This window comes from Cyprinus carpio, chromosome A11, assembly GCF_018340385.1.
Source record: "Cyprinus carpio isolate SPL01 chromosome A11, ASM1834038v1, whole genome shotgun sequence".
Lineage (NCBI taxonomy): Eukaryota > Metazoa > Chordata > Actinopteri > Cypriniformes > Cyprinidae > Cyprinus > Cyprinus carpio.
In genome coordinates, this window is record NC_056582.1 from 9,292,810 (window position 1) to 9,305,709 (window position 12,900).

At 38.1% G+C, this 12,900-nt stretch overlaps 1 protein-coding gene across 4 annotated transcripts in view; it reads left to right on the forward strand.

The window, feature by feature from the left end:
* Positions 1-12,900, forward strand: part of LOC109091295 (sodium-driven chloride bicarbonate exchanger-like) — a 39,963-nt gene that overhangs the window by 2,004 nt on the left and 25,059 nt on the right. For 2 of the 4 annotated variants that reach the window (XM_042766165.1, XM_042766162.1), the window contains exon 2: positions 2,727-2,753. The exons of 1 other annotated variant lie outside the window; for it this stretch is intronic. In XM_042766165.1, the coding sequence (XP_042622099.1) occupies positions 2,727-2,753 (27 nt within the window). Of the gene's footprint in view, positions 1-2,726; positions 2,754-9,425; positions 9,788-12,900 lie in introns of those variants that run through there. One more of the 4 variants, XM_042766164.1, reaches the window with a different exon arrangement.

Genomic DNA, 12,900 nt, shown 5'->3' on the forward strand with positions numbered 1-12,900 from the left:
TGTGTGTGTGATAAAACAGGTCAAAGAAGAGTGAATAATCTTTGTCTATCACCCTTAACACAGAAATTAGTACATATATATATTTTTATTCTTCATGTTAGTAAATTTGTACTGTTCATTAATCTGATCTTCTGAATCATGTGTTCACTCTGTGGTTAATCTTTCAAGACCACATAAAATCCAAATGAGAGTTCTGTGGCTTTTAGTGCATGTCTGTTTGTGTTGAGACCATTTAGGGTAAACATACCCTATTAAACTCACCAAAATCTACATTGAGACATTTTTAGTGCACAAGATATTGGTTTCAGTACAAAAAGTTATGTTAAAATAAAAGATTAATATCTCACACAATGACAAAAGCATTTTAATTAAGATATACATCATTAAATGCAAAAAGTCTGGCTGTGCTTAATGGGTACTTTTTTGTACCCTTTAAACACACCCCTGTTCCCATTAAGCTCACGTAATATTTTACAAAAAAATATTGTTTATTCACAAAAAACAGAACACTTAATTCAAGCAACAAAGTATTCAGTTTGATCAGTTATATATTCATAGTGAAGTGAACATCTAGACCAGTCTGCGTTCAGCTAAGTAGAATATTCAAAAATCTAATAACAAAACAAATCAATAAAACATTTCATTCATGAGGATGAACACATAAATTAGCCTCATTATGAAGCCTCTTATTAAATGGATCTCAACTTATGTATAGTCTCTTAAGGCTGGAATACATCACACGGTTTTTGCTCTGATTTTCCACAGATTTACAGTCTAGAGAAGTTTATGATAGTTGCCAAAGGTCAGAGCCAGTCTGTAGATTTGAGTTGACAGAATCCATAGAAAATTTTAAGTGAAGACCATCAGTTTGTATTTAAAGTCTGTTTATGAAGTATTTACATAGACATTCAATGTGGAAGAGTTTAAAGAGAGCAGACTGAGCTTAACTGGAGCAGCAACAATTTTTAATAAATGTAATGTAATATTTATTAAAATGACAAGATTTTGCAAAATAAATAATCTAGGTCATGTATTAAGTTCATACTTATTTTAATATGAACAACTGTTACTGACAATATCTATGAAATTATACTTTTTCTTATTGATGTCACAATGAAGCTGTGCGATTTTCATAGACGTGCACCCTTTAAAATAATATGAAACCTTTAAAAATTACAGCACTGTAAAACCACAGACCAGCAATAAACTGTCAATTTATAATATTATGGATGTAAAAGTACTAGTCGGTAATGCCTGTGAAGTTATTAATTAGTGTAGCACACAATCTTATACAGCTAGTCAGATAACTGTGTTCTGTAGCATCTGTGCTGTGTTGCTTTTTAGATCTTTTGGATCTAACTGTAATTATTTCCCACATCCAAGTTCCAGGTTATAATATGCAAAAGTCTTAACATTAATCTCTTAATTTTACAGTAAGTAGTGAAGCTTACCCAAAATAAAGGCTCAAACGCCTAATAAAGTGCACATTTAAAGGGCTCCTCTGTTGGTGAAAGTTTTCAGACAGCTTTCAAAATGGCCACCAGAGAGAGTGAACACATGGAGACTCATATCTCAGTGTGCAATGATCTGATTGACTTGAAATTACAGGAGGTATTTAATAACTAACACATCAATTGGTTAAGACATCAAGTATGATAATATTTTGCCTTTTTGTAATCTGAGCTCAAATATCTTAATATGCACAATAGCTAAATAAGCATAATAACCATATATACCATAAAAACTAGTAAAACTGTTATGATATCATAGAGTGGACAGTGTTAACTCTGTGTCAAGGTCAATAAGTCTCCTAAAGGATAATTTGACATTTTACGTCAAGGCGAGGTTAGTTCAGATTGTAAAATGTCAAAAACTTCATGGTAATTATGAATTAATAATTTATATTTATTAAAAGTATATTTTATTTTGTAATATATATTGCATATGCACATTTATATATATCATATAAACATACTTTGTTTTACATGATGGTTACACATCATGACTTTTTAGTGTCATTAAATGTCAACATTTCATGAAAATGGTACAAAAGAAACCAACATAAATCCAAAGGTTACATTTCTAAGAACCTGACACATGTTTTATACTGCCTAATTAAAAATGTACCTTTACCCGATTTGGATTTCCTGGTCAGAAATGACCGGCCTACAAAAAATTGCTCATAAATTGATATGCTATATTATTATCAAATATTGAATTCAATCTTTTTGTCAACTTATTTTTGTTCAGTTAACATGGGTTTTGTATTTCTTTTTGAAACTGATTGGTTGTAGGCCTCATTGATATGATCTTATCCACCTCAGTTTTTAAGTGAATGTTGCTAAAATTATCCACAAATAATGTATTTTTTTATTATTATTATTTTTTTTTCACTCCAAAACTGAGGTCCGTAAACTCAAATCACAATTGTGACAAGGTGGGGAAAAATCCCAATAAAGTTCAAAAATTATTATAGTTGTCATACCCTGTGTGAGCAAAATCATAGGTTTAAGTCCAATGCAATAACATTTTCTCTGGATCAAAATGACCAGAACACAATATTAGGGTAAAAAATTTTTTTAAACATTTTATATGCATATGCTTTAAAAAAAAAAAAATCCTTGCATGTAGGTTGTAAAAGTCTGAGCACTTTCTGACTGTAATTATGTATGTTGTGCAAATACTGATGGTGCGAGTGATTTTATTGCCTTTCTGCTCCTCTGCAGGTTCAGAGTCCTGCTAGTGATAACGGGGTGAGTCCTAGTTCTTCATTTCCTATGTTATGCTTTTCACAGCATGCACACAATGCAGTAGACTTTGTATTTAATTACTGTTTTGTTTGCAAGAGTGAGCGAGTGTCTGGTTTTCATGCATCCAAATGATGCGATTCATTGTGACTGATTGGCAGTCAATTTTTAATGTCTCCATGTGAGACTGATGGCGCTTGACTGGATATTTGTAGGCACTCAGTGAAGCTTGTCACTAACTGTTAATTCAAATCTCCATCCACAAGCTTTTGGTAACCAGGAGAGTTTAAGAGATATTGAGATATTTTAAGCACCAATCTTTGTTTAGTCTAGAGCAGCCGTGAGTCTAAAGAGAGAGAGATGGGACAGCTTTTAGTATTTGTCATATAGTGAGCTGGAGAGGAGCCACTGTGAGCAGACGGTGTGACCAAGGGAAGCATGCTGCTCTGGAGGACATAGAGCTCTGAGACCTGTGGGGAACCTCAGTCTGCTACATGTCTCTATAAGCAGAGATTTATACTAGGACTGCATGCTCGATTCATCACTTTAATAACCAAACACACCCTGCTTAAAAGCCCACAGTGCTTGTTGGAATGTCATCATCCAAGTGATCAAATGATGCACCTGAGAGGTTTTGGTGGAAATGTTGATTCAAGTGAACTTGTAAGCAAAAATAGCATGAATGGGCAAATTTTATGAGTAGATATGTGTTGATCATGATTATTATAGTGAACTAAAACTATTTTAAAAAAGCATTGAAATAAACTTGAAATAAAATAAAAGTTAACTTTTATATACAAAAATGCAATTTTTTTTCTTAAATAAATAAAAACTAATGAAAATGATAAAAACATGCAACTAAATTACTAAAACTTTAACTAAAATTACTGTGAAAAAAATAATATAAAATAATTTGACAATATTAATAAAAACAATAATGGTATCTCAGTGATGCTAAAATAGTTCAACAGTACATTTGTCTCCCAGACAGCGAGCGGTCTTTCTGGGGACTGTGATAGACTCTGTCCGGATACGGCAATGGCTTATGCCAGAACGGTCCCTGGCTATTCAGCGACTGGTGGCATCTTTTAAGCCAGGGACTTCATGTCCCCTCAGTATTTTCCAGAGGATGCTCAGCCTAATGGCAGCCTCCTCCTCTGTGATTCCTCTAGGCCTGCTTCATATGTGTCTCTTCAATTTTGTCTCAAAGCCCATGTCCTGTCCCACGCCTGGCGCCTGGGCTGGTTTTACGTCAGGGTGACCCATCGCTGTATCAAAGCTGTTGCCCCTTGGACAACTTCTCACCTGTTCCAACCAGGCGTGCAGTTGGGACTGACCTCCAGGAGGAAGGTAGTTATGACAGATGCCTTTAACACTGGTTGGGGTGCTCTGTTAGAGGGCTATCCAGCATTCAGCTCCTGGTCGATCCACGAGCGGTGCCTCCATATCAACTGCCTCAAGATGATGGCGGTTTTTCTGGCCCTGAAAATCTTCCTGCCAGCCTTAAGGGGGAACCACGTCCTGGTCAGATCGGATAACATGACGTTGGTAGCCTATATCAACCACCAAGGTGGTCTCAGGTCACATTCTCTTTACAGGATAGCCCGACACCACCTACTTTGTTCACAGAGCAAACGCCTCTCAATCAGAGCGGTTCATGTGCCTGGGAGTCTGAACCTTGGCGAAGACATGCTGTACAGAGGCAATGTATCTCAGGGAGAATGGACACTACATCCTCAGATGGTTCAGGAAATCTGGCCTATCTTCGGGAGGGCAGACGTTGACCTCTTTGTGTCAGAAGACAACTCTCACTGCACAACTTATTCCTCCATACAGCGAGATGCGCTGGCCTATGATTGGCCCAGTTCTTGCCAGTACACCTTCCCCCAAATTGCCCTGCTTCCTCAGGTCATCAGACAGGTCAGGGAAGTCGGTTACTCAGTCCTCCTAGTGGTCCCACTTTGGAAGAACCAAACTTTGTTTCCCTGAGTTAGTGGAGCTGCCCCATGGCCGATACCATTCTCTCGCAGGCGAAGGGCATGATTTGGCACCCCGGGCCAGAGCCGTGAAGCCTTCATGTCTGGACCCTTGACAGGAGTCTATACAACTCCCAGCAAGAGTGAGCAACACCATTTTAGAGGCTAGAGCACTGTCTATAAAGCTGGCCAGTCAATCGCCAGAAACGACTTGGTCGTTAAGTTCTTGAATGGCGCCTGGAGATTGAATCCTCCTAGTCATCAGACTGTGCCAACCTGGGACTTGTCCATAGTCCTGAGGGTCCTACGGGGCCCTTCCCCTTTGAGCCATGTAGATTTTGTCTATTTAATCTGCCTATTTCTCCCCAAGGGTGGAAATGGTTATATCTGCAGTCCTCAGCTGTGCTTGGGACTCAGTTTGGCTCATGTTCTTTAGGGGTAATTAACCTTAGTGCTCTGAGACTTGGCTTGCTTCATTCGGCAAACCTGCGACCCATGTCGCTTAAGACCGCCTTCCTTATGGCATTAGCATTGGTCAAGCGAGTGGGTGACTTGCAGGCACTGTCAATCAGTGCTTCCTGTCTTGAATTTGGGCCCAATGACTGTAAGGTCGTCCTCAAGCCAAGACAAGGTTATGTACCTAAAGTGCTATCAACTCCATTTAGAGCCCAGGTTATTACCCTTGTAGTAGGCATACTCCCCACTGCAGATGGTAAGCAGGGTCCCAATCCACTCTGCCCGGTTAAGGCTCTTAGAGTGTACGTTGAGTGCTCTGGTCTTTTCAGACAAACAGAGCAGCTCTTTGTCTGCTTTGGAGGCCGCAGTAAATGGATGCCGATTACGAAGCAGAGACTTTCCCGCTGGATAGTAGAGGCTATAGCCTTGGCTTATGCCTCAGAAGGCTTGGAATGCCCTATTGGGCTGAGGGCCCACTCCACCAGAGGAATGGCCTCCTCCTTGGCGTGGTCCAGTGGAATTTCTATAAGTGAGATTTGTCCAGCCACCAGCTGGTCGTCGCCATCCACATTTGCTAGATTCTATAATTTAGACGTCCCTGCTGTGCAGACACAGATTTTGTCTATTTAATCTGCCTGTTTCTCCCCTAGGGTGGAAATGGTTATATCTGTAGTCCTTAGCTGTGCTTGGGACTCAGTTTGACTCATGACTCAGGTCGTTGGCGTCCTCTTTTATATTTAGATGTCCCTGTCCTGCAGGCATGGATTTGTCTGTTTTATATACCTGTTTCTCCCTTAGGGTGGAAATAGCTATATCTGCAGTTCTCAGCGGTGCTCAGGACTCAGTTTGGCTCATGTTTTTTAGGAGTCCTTAACTTAAGTGCTCCAAGACTGGGATGACATAGCAGGCCATTCTGTATCTGCTCATAGCAAGGCGTGATTGATGCGTTCCCCATACACAGCGTGAGAGAACGTTCAAAAGGGAATGCTCCGGTTACTAACGTAACCTCCGTTTCCTGAGATAAGGGAATGAGTGTTGTGTCACTCCGTGCTATAAGCTGCATGCTAAATAATGACTGTCACCTCAGTCTAATAATTCTGATGAAATGGTGCTCCAAGCCGACTTATATAAAGGTCAGCTCCGCCCATTCTGGTGGGCTAGAGTGCCATTGGTTTGTGCAGCTACACAAATGTGAACAAATCAGGCTTCAGTACCAGTGTAAACAGGAGTTTCCCCATACACAACGCTTGTTCCCTTATCACATCTCCCTTAGTGTTCTCAGTTCAGGACCCCTTTAATATTTTTTATCAATATTGCAGTAAAGAAAGCATGGATTCAATTATTCTTAACTTGACATGTCATCGTAAAACATGCTGTGCTCATGATGGAACACACAAAAGAAATTTAAGATATGTTGCAGTAGCCAAAGATATCTGTCTGATGCATGAGTATATAGACCAGATGGATTGTGAGAAACTTATTAAATGAATGGCCCCCAAGTCATATAGTGGAATAATATCTAGGGCTGCACATAAGTGGTCCGCAGGTCCGCATGCACGACCAAAATAAAAAATGCGCTATATAAATAAGTTCTGACAGTGCATTTGCATACCGACATGGTTGACACCTGTTAATACACAATTACCATTTTAGATCAACAAACTGTACTATATAAGATTTATTTTCAAACTGAAAGCATAAATCTAGGCTATCCCATGTTATTTTCAAAGCACAATGCAAAACTGTGACATTCATTCACTGACGCTCTTTGATCATCAGCAGCGCTAAATCCGGAAGCGCGTATACTTATGTACTTGCTGGCAACCAGCCAAAATAAAAGCCTGCTGATTTTAAGCTTGACAATGATGAAAACACTTTTATCTATTTATTTTTAGATGCTTTTATCCAAAGCGACTTAAAATTGGGGAATATATAAAGTGATTCTTCTTAAAGTGGCAAACAAAAAAAGTAGTAGTAAATATTAGCATTTTATTTTTAAGTTTACTATAAAATAATTGTATTTGTATTTTGTATTTAATACTACCATTTATTTTTAATAATATTATCACACATTATTTAATTTTATTTGAAAAAAAACTGAATAAATAAAGTGGAATAATATTAAAACTATTATTAATAAATTTTTTATAGTTATATTTAATGCGTCACACTATATGTGAGGACCAAACCAAATCTCCAGGTTTTCTTATGAGAACCAGGCTGAAAAAATTATGTGCACCGCTGATAATATCATGCACATTAGGCTATCTCTCAAAACAAGGCTGTAAACAGGAAACTCAGAGCGGTTGTGTCAAGCTTTTTCATGGAGTTATGTCATGAGCAATTATCTTTTGAGGAATTATATTTTAGCTAATTGTACTATGAAAACATACAGTAACTTTCAGAAATCTATCTATCTATCTATCTATCTATCTATCTATCTATCTATCTATCTATCTATCTATCTATCTATCTGTCTCTGTCTGTCTGTCTGTCAGTCTATCTGTCTATTGGTCTGTCTTCATATTAGTTTGTCCTTCAATCGTCATTTTTTTTAATTGCCAAAATTCAAATTTGCATTGGAATCTTGGAACAGTTTAAATCTAATTCCAGAACTGAATTTAATTCACATTCAATTCTGAGGGGCAAACAATTGAAAATGAAAAACTGGTTTTACTTGTGTGGGCAAAATCTTAAAATGGATTCTAATATTACAAATAACTTTTTCTCAGTCGCTTTGGTGCATTTCTCAGATCAGAAATTAAATCCTCAAAACTACTTGTTCAACCTCCACATCATCTAGTTACTTGTGCACATCATAAAAGCAGTTTCTCATTCTTTTGAACAAGTTGTGATTGATTGGTACATTCATGCAATTGATTATGTACATTTGTCTGCTGTTTCCTACATTATCAGTTGCTAATGTCATGTTGCTCATAATGTACTATATAGTTCTCTGTGCAACAGTCTTACCCCCCAAAACATCTAGTCATTAGTTTATCGTATAAGTCATTAAATGCAAAATGGTTGATCTAGTTGTCATAAACTGTCAAGCATATTTTCTGCACATTTCATTTAGACTTTTTGTAAATTTGCCATGTTGTGCAGGTGAATCTTGACTTTCACTAGATCGCTAATGATAAACTAGTTCTTTGAAATTGCTCAAAGGTGCATCTCATGAACCTTCAATTAGAAAGCATGCATAGACAGAGAACAACACAAGAGTTACAAATTCTGACAATGGATATTTCCTCCGCATGCATTGGCCTGGTAAATCAACAGTAACTCTGACATTTCAACCTTGCCTTCTGCTTTTGGTCAGGTTGAAGCCAGTCTCGTCTACGTATATAAAGTTGTGAGATGGTTCACTTGACTCCAATTCCTTATTGGATTGCAGGGGAAGCTATTCATTGTGACGTAGATGAGAATCTGTGGGCTGACAGACTGGCACGTCAGGAGGTGTACTCATACATTGCTGCATGCAAAAGTAAAGTTCTGCCTAAGGAGTGTTTCCTGTGTTTGCCTTTCTAATTTTGTATTTTTGCCTTTGTGCCCATATTTCTTTTCTATATCACAATGACGTTTTAAGCTTTTTTTGTCAGACCACTAGTAAAGCGTAACTGTGAATCCTATCCAGTCTCTTTCAATCAATATCCCACATACAGAAATGTGTAAATTTGTACTTTTGAAATGGATATATGGCATACATAAGAAGTGTAGCCTTCTGCATTTCAATACAGTAACCGTCATCCAGACTGCTGCCATATTACATCAGGTAATACTAACAGAGTGCACTGTTATATTGACAATGTGATTAAGCATTTTGACTGTCTTCTTTGTGAACAATGACACAAGGACTTTTCATTCTGATGGCACTGATATGTTCATTGACATAATTACTTACTTTTGAGAGATGAACTAAAGATTTTGAGTAAGTTACAGGCTTTTGCAAGTAACCCATTGTGTGGTGCTGTTTGTGTGAATTGTTTTGAGGAATGCACATACTTCTTTGCAAATATTAAGGATGATTCGAGAAATGCACCAAAGCTACTGAGAAAAACTGTAAAGTAAAGATCCTCTAATTTTATAAATATCCAGCTTTAATTTGCTCCTAAAAATGAAGCAGCAGTCTGTGTCCTAAAACAGCTAAAGGTTGAAACTACATTTCCCATCATGCATGAGACACATTAGGATGTTTATGTTTTAGCTGGAATACTGAGAGGAGGGAGCTGAGAGCTGCACACACCGTTCAAAACACTCACACACAGAGCGTGAATCACTGAGCACGCACACTCATACAGCTCAGATACCAGTCCATGCAGCCAGTGATGTCGGCACTCTAATCTCCTCTCCGATTGGTGGATGGACGCCTGTCAAACACAGGCTACACGTCTTGTTCTCAACAGTTGGACAACACAGCCCCGGTGATCAGGGCTACTGCCGTGTCAGAAGGGATAGCGCAGCAAGAGGTGCGCAGAGGAACCTTAGCTGCTCTCTAGTGTGTCCTCACCGCACATTTCCTCTCCTTGGGATAAGGAACGGTCGTCGGGACTCGCTGCAGACAGCATGCAGCACAGATCTTCGATGAATACGGGCTTTAACTGTCAGGTAGGAGGATGGAGCGTCCCGAGAGCCGGCGTGTCTCTGGCGTGTCCTTGAGATTGTTTGCATGCATCTGTTGAGACATGGTTGATTCAGTTCTTGTTATATAAAGGATTAAAGATATCTTTTTCATCCTGGTTGTTAAAGGTTTATCTTTATCTTCTCCTACACTCTTTCTTTCAACCTTCCTGTTTGCGTGTTCTTGGAGCTATTTTGGTAACTCCTTCCCACGGTTTCTCCATTTCTCGTCTTTTCCTCTCTCTCCTTGTGTCCTTTTCATCTTTCAACTCTGAGGGAAATGAATTGCATCTGGTTGTTAGAAGGGATGAATCTGGTTCAGACGGAAGGGAACAGCTTTAGAATGAATAAAGGAGCAGATGTGTACACAAATGTGTGTCAGTATTTAATCTGAGGACATAAATAGCATACACAGAGAGAAAAGAGAAAGACAGCAAGATCAGAGGAAGAAAATATCGTATCCAAGAGCAGAAAATATTTAGGATGATGACGAACTAAGCTGTAAATATGCTTTTTAATTATGCTAATGAGGCACGGGCTGTTTGTGTGAGCGTCATGCTAGTGTGCGCCGCTTTCGGCTCTCTGGAAGGATGCTGATGCTGATCCTTCCATTGCCATGGATACCACAGCAGTCTGTAGGGATCAGTCCCGCCACTCTCGACCAATCGAACGGCTCAGATCCCATTCATCCCCCCTCAGCCCCTCAGCCACCCCAAGTAATCCCCTCTCTCACCGCTTGCGGTTGTTGCTGCACAATCACGCAGTTTTGAAGACTTACTTGCAGGGAGATCTCTAGGACAGACGAACAGAGTGGGTGAATAATGTGACTGATGGCTGGTGACACACTGTTCTGTTTCGGCTGTTTAAAGGGTATGGCGTCGTGATCTGGTGCTGTGTTGAAGAGTGATCTTCTATGGAGAAGACTGCGTGCAGGAAATGCATGTTATCATTAAATAAGGTTTCAAAGGCAGAACTGGGTCACAAGGTACCATGACCCAGAAAACTGCAGAGCTTTGTGTACTGAAGAAGATTAATAGGAAGTGATAACATTTCAGTGTACAAAGGCCTGTTTACGGCAAATCCAGTGTGACTAAGCGACACAAAATTATAAAATAGATTTTTTCACCAATGCGATTCGTACTGCGTCTGTTGTTGAATATTTAACGATATTGGACAGCATCAGTTTTATTTTAGTATTTATTGCATAGTTTTATTAATATTTTGAATTGGCTTTTTATTATTATTTTTTATTAGATTTTGTCTCTTTTTTTATTTCAGTTTGGTTTCAATTAGTAATTTTAGTACTTAAATGTATCAGTTAGTTGCTAAGGAAACATTTACATTTTTAAATCTAATATTTAGATTTTATTTTATTTCATTTACCAAGAATGTTTTTAATTGTTTTTGTTAATGATAACAACATATTGTTGATCGATATTTGATCTTTAATTTGATAATTAATTGTTAATCGTTAAATAACCCTAAAATTTAATAACACCGTAATCTGTAAATGTAATCTTAAATCAAACCTCAATATGAATATATATATTTTTAATACTGTGTATTATAATGTAGAATTTATACTGTAGATTATAATGTTATGATGCCTAAATTCACTTGTAGCATTGTAAACTATTAACAATTATAGTTTTTGGTGTTTTATGTTTAATTCATTTAGACAGAATAGTATGGCATTTTAATAGTTATCTGCTATAAAAATAATTATGGGAAAAAAATTTAATATCTGTGGCTTCCATAATAAATCAGGTTTATCCCGAGTTAACCAAAAATGGATCAGTTCAGTTTGATGTTAAATAAATAGTCTAGAGATGCATTGTTTTTTTTTTAAAACCATGTTTTGAGTGCTGTAGATTCAGATTTGTAGAGAATATGACTTAAAATCCTCATGACATTCGAAACTATACGCCCCCAACTTCCAGTTTCAAAAGAAAAGACAGAAAACTGCACTCATCAAGCCATTTTATGGGGTCTTCAACTAAACATTTGTGTGCATGTCAGTGTTAAACTTCCGTTGTATATTTCCAAGAGAAAGTACAATCGCCTGAATGAGCCTCCAGGCCCTCAGCTACAGTTCAGCTACAGCTGACTGGACGTCCCTCCTCAGAGAGTTATTTTAGGAGTGGGAATCATTATTCTAGGAGTATCTGATCTTCTTTCATCTCCTGCAGACCCTTCTAGAGTTGCGTTGTGATGAATTCATGGTGTTATACAAGTTCCAGCTCAATTCTCAGCTTGTTGTAGTTTGGTGATTACTCTTCACATTAAGCTTCCTTGATAACCTTGAGTGTAAAGCAATCCAGCATCAATCTCCTTACGTCTTAAAGTCGCTCATTACAGCTCACTCATTACAGCAGAAAAGCAACATCTGTCGCACACTATATATATAGATGTGACCTTTTTATCCACTAATAACTATTTCCACAAGGCCGTTATGATCTGTTGGATCTGGTGTTGTCATAAAAACATGCATTTGATGCATTATACATCCTTGTGTCCTCATACTGCCTCGTTGTATCAGTGCAATTTGAGTTTTGTGTTATTAGCAGAAAGAGTTGACTGAGGTCTCCTTAGATGCAGACAGAAGACTTTGAGAATGCTATCAGGGCTGAAGAATGACGATGTTAGTGTAAAATCAGACTATAATTCTTACCGGAAGGCACAGAAGAGCCTTTCAGAGTAGGAACTCTTACTATTCAGTCTGCTGTCTGATGAGATCCATTGCTATTCAGGGATGTAGTGTGAATATACATGTCCATGCACTCTGCGGAGTTAATGCATGCTGTTTAGAGAACACAAACAGTTCTGGCTCTGGAATTTCCCATAAGATGTTCAGTCTGTCAGGAAAAAAAAATACTCTACAAACCACAGGAATAAAATTTATGGAAGCTTAATGTTTTCACAACAACATTTGTCTTTTATTTATGTTGATTTGTTTAGTTCACTATTGTTTGAACACAGAGGCGATGAAACATGTGGGTAGTATATATCTTGGCACCCACATTCAAAGTGTCCTGTCTCCAAAAGTGTCTTCTTTCGTCGTTTAACAGAAGCCTTCTTTGTCATCGTTAAATAGGGCATGA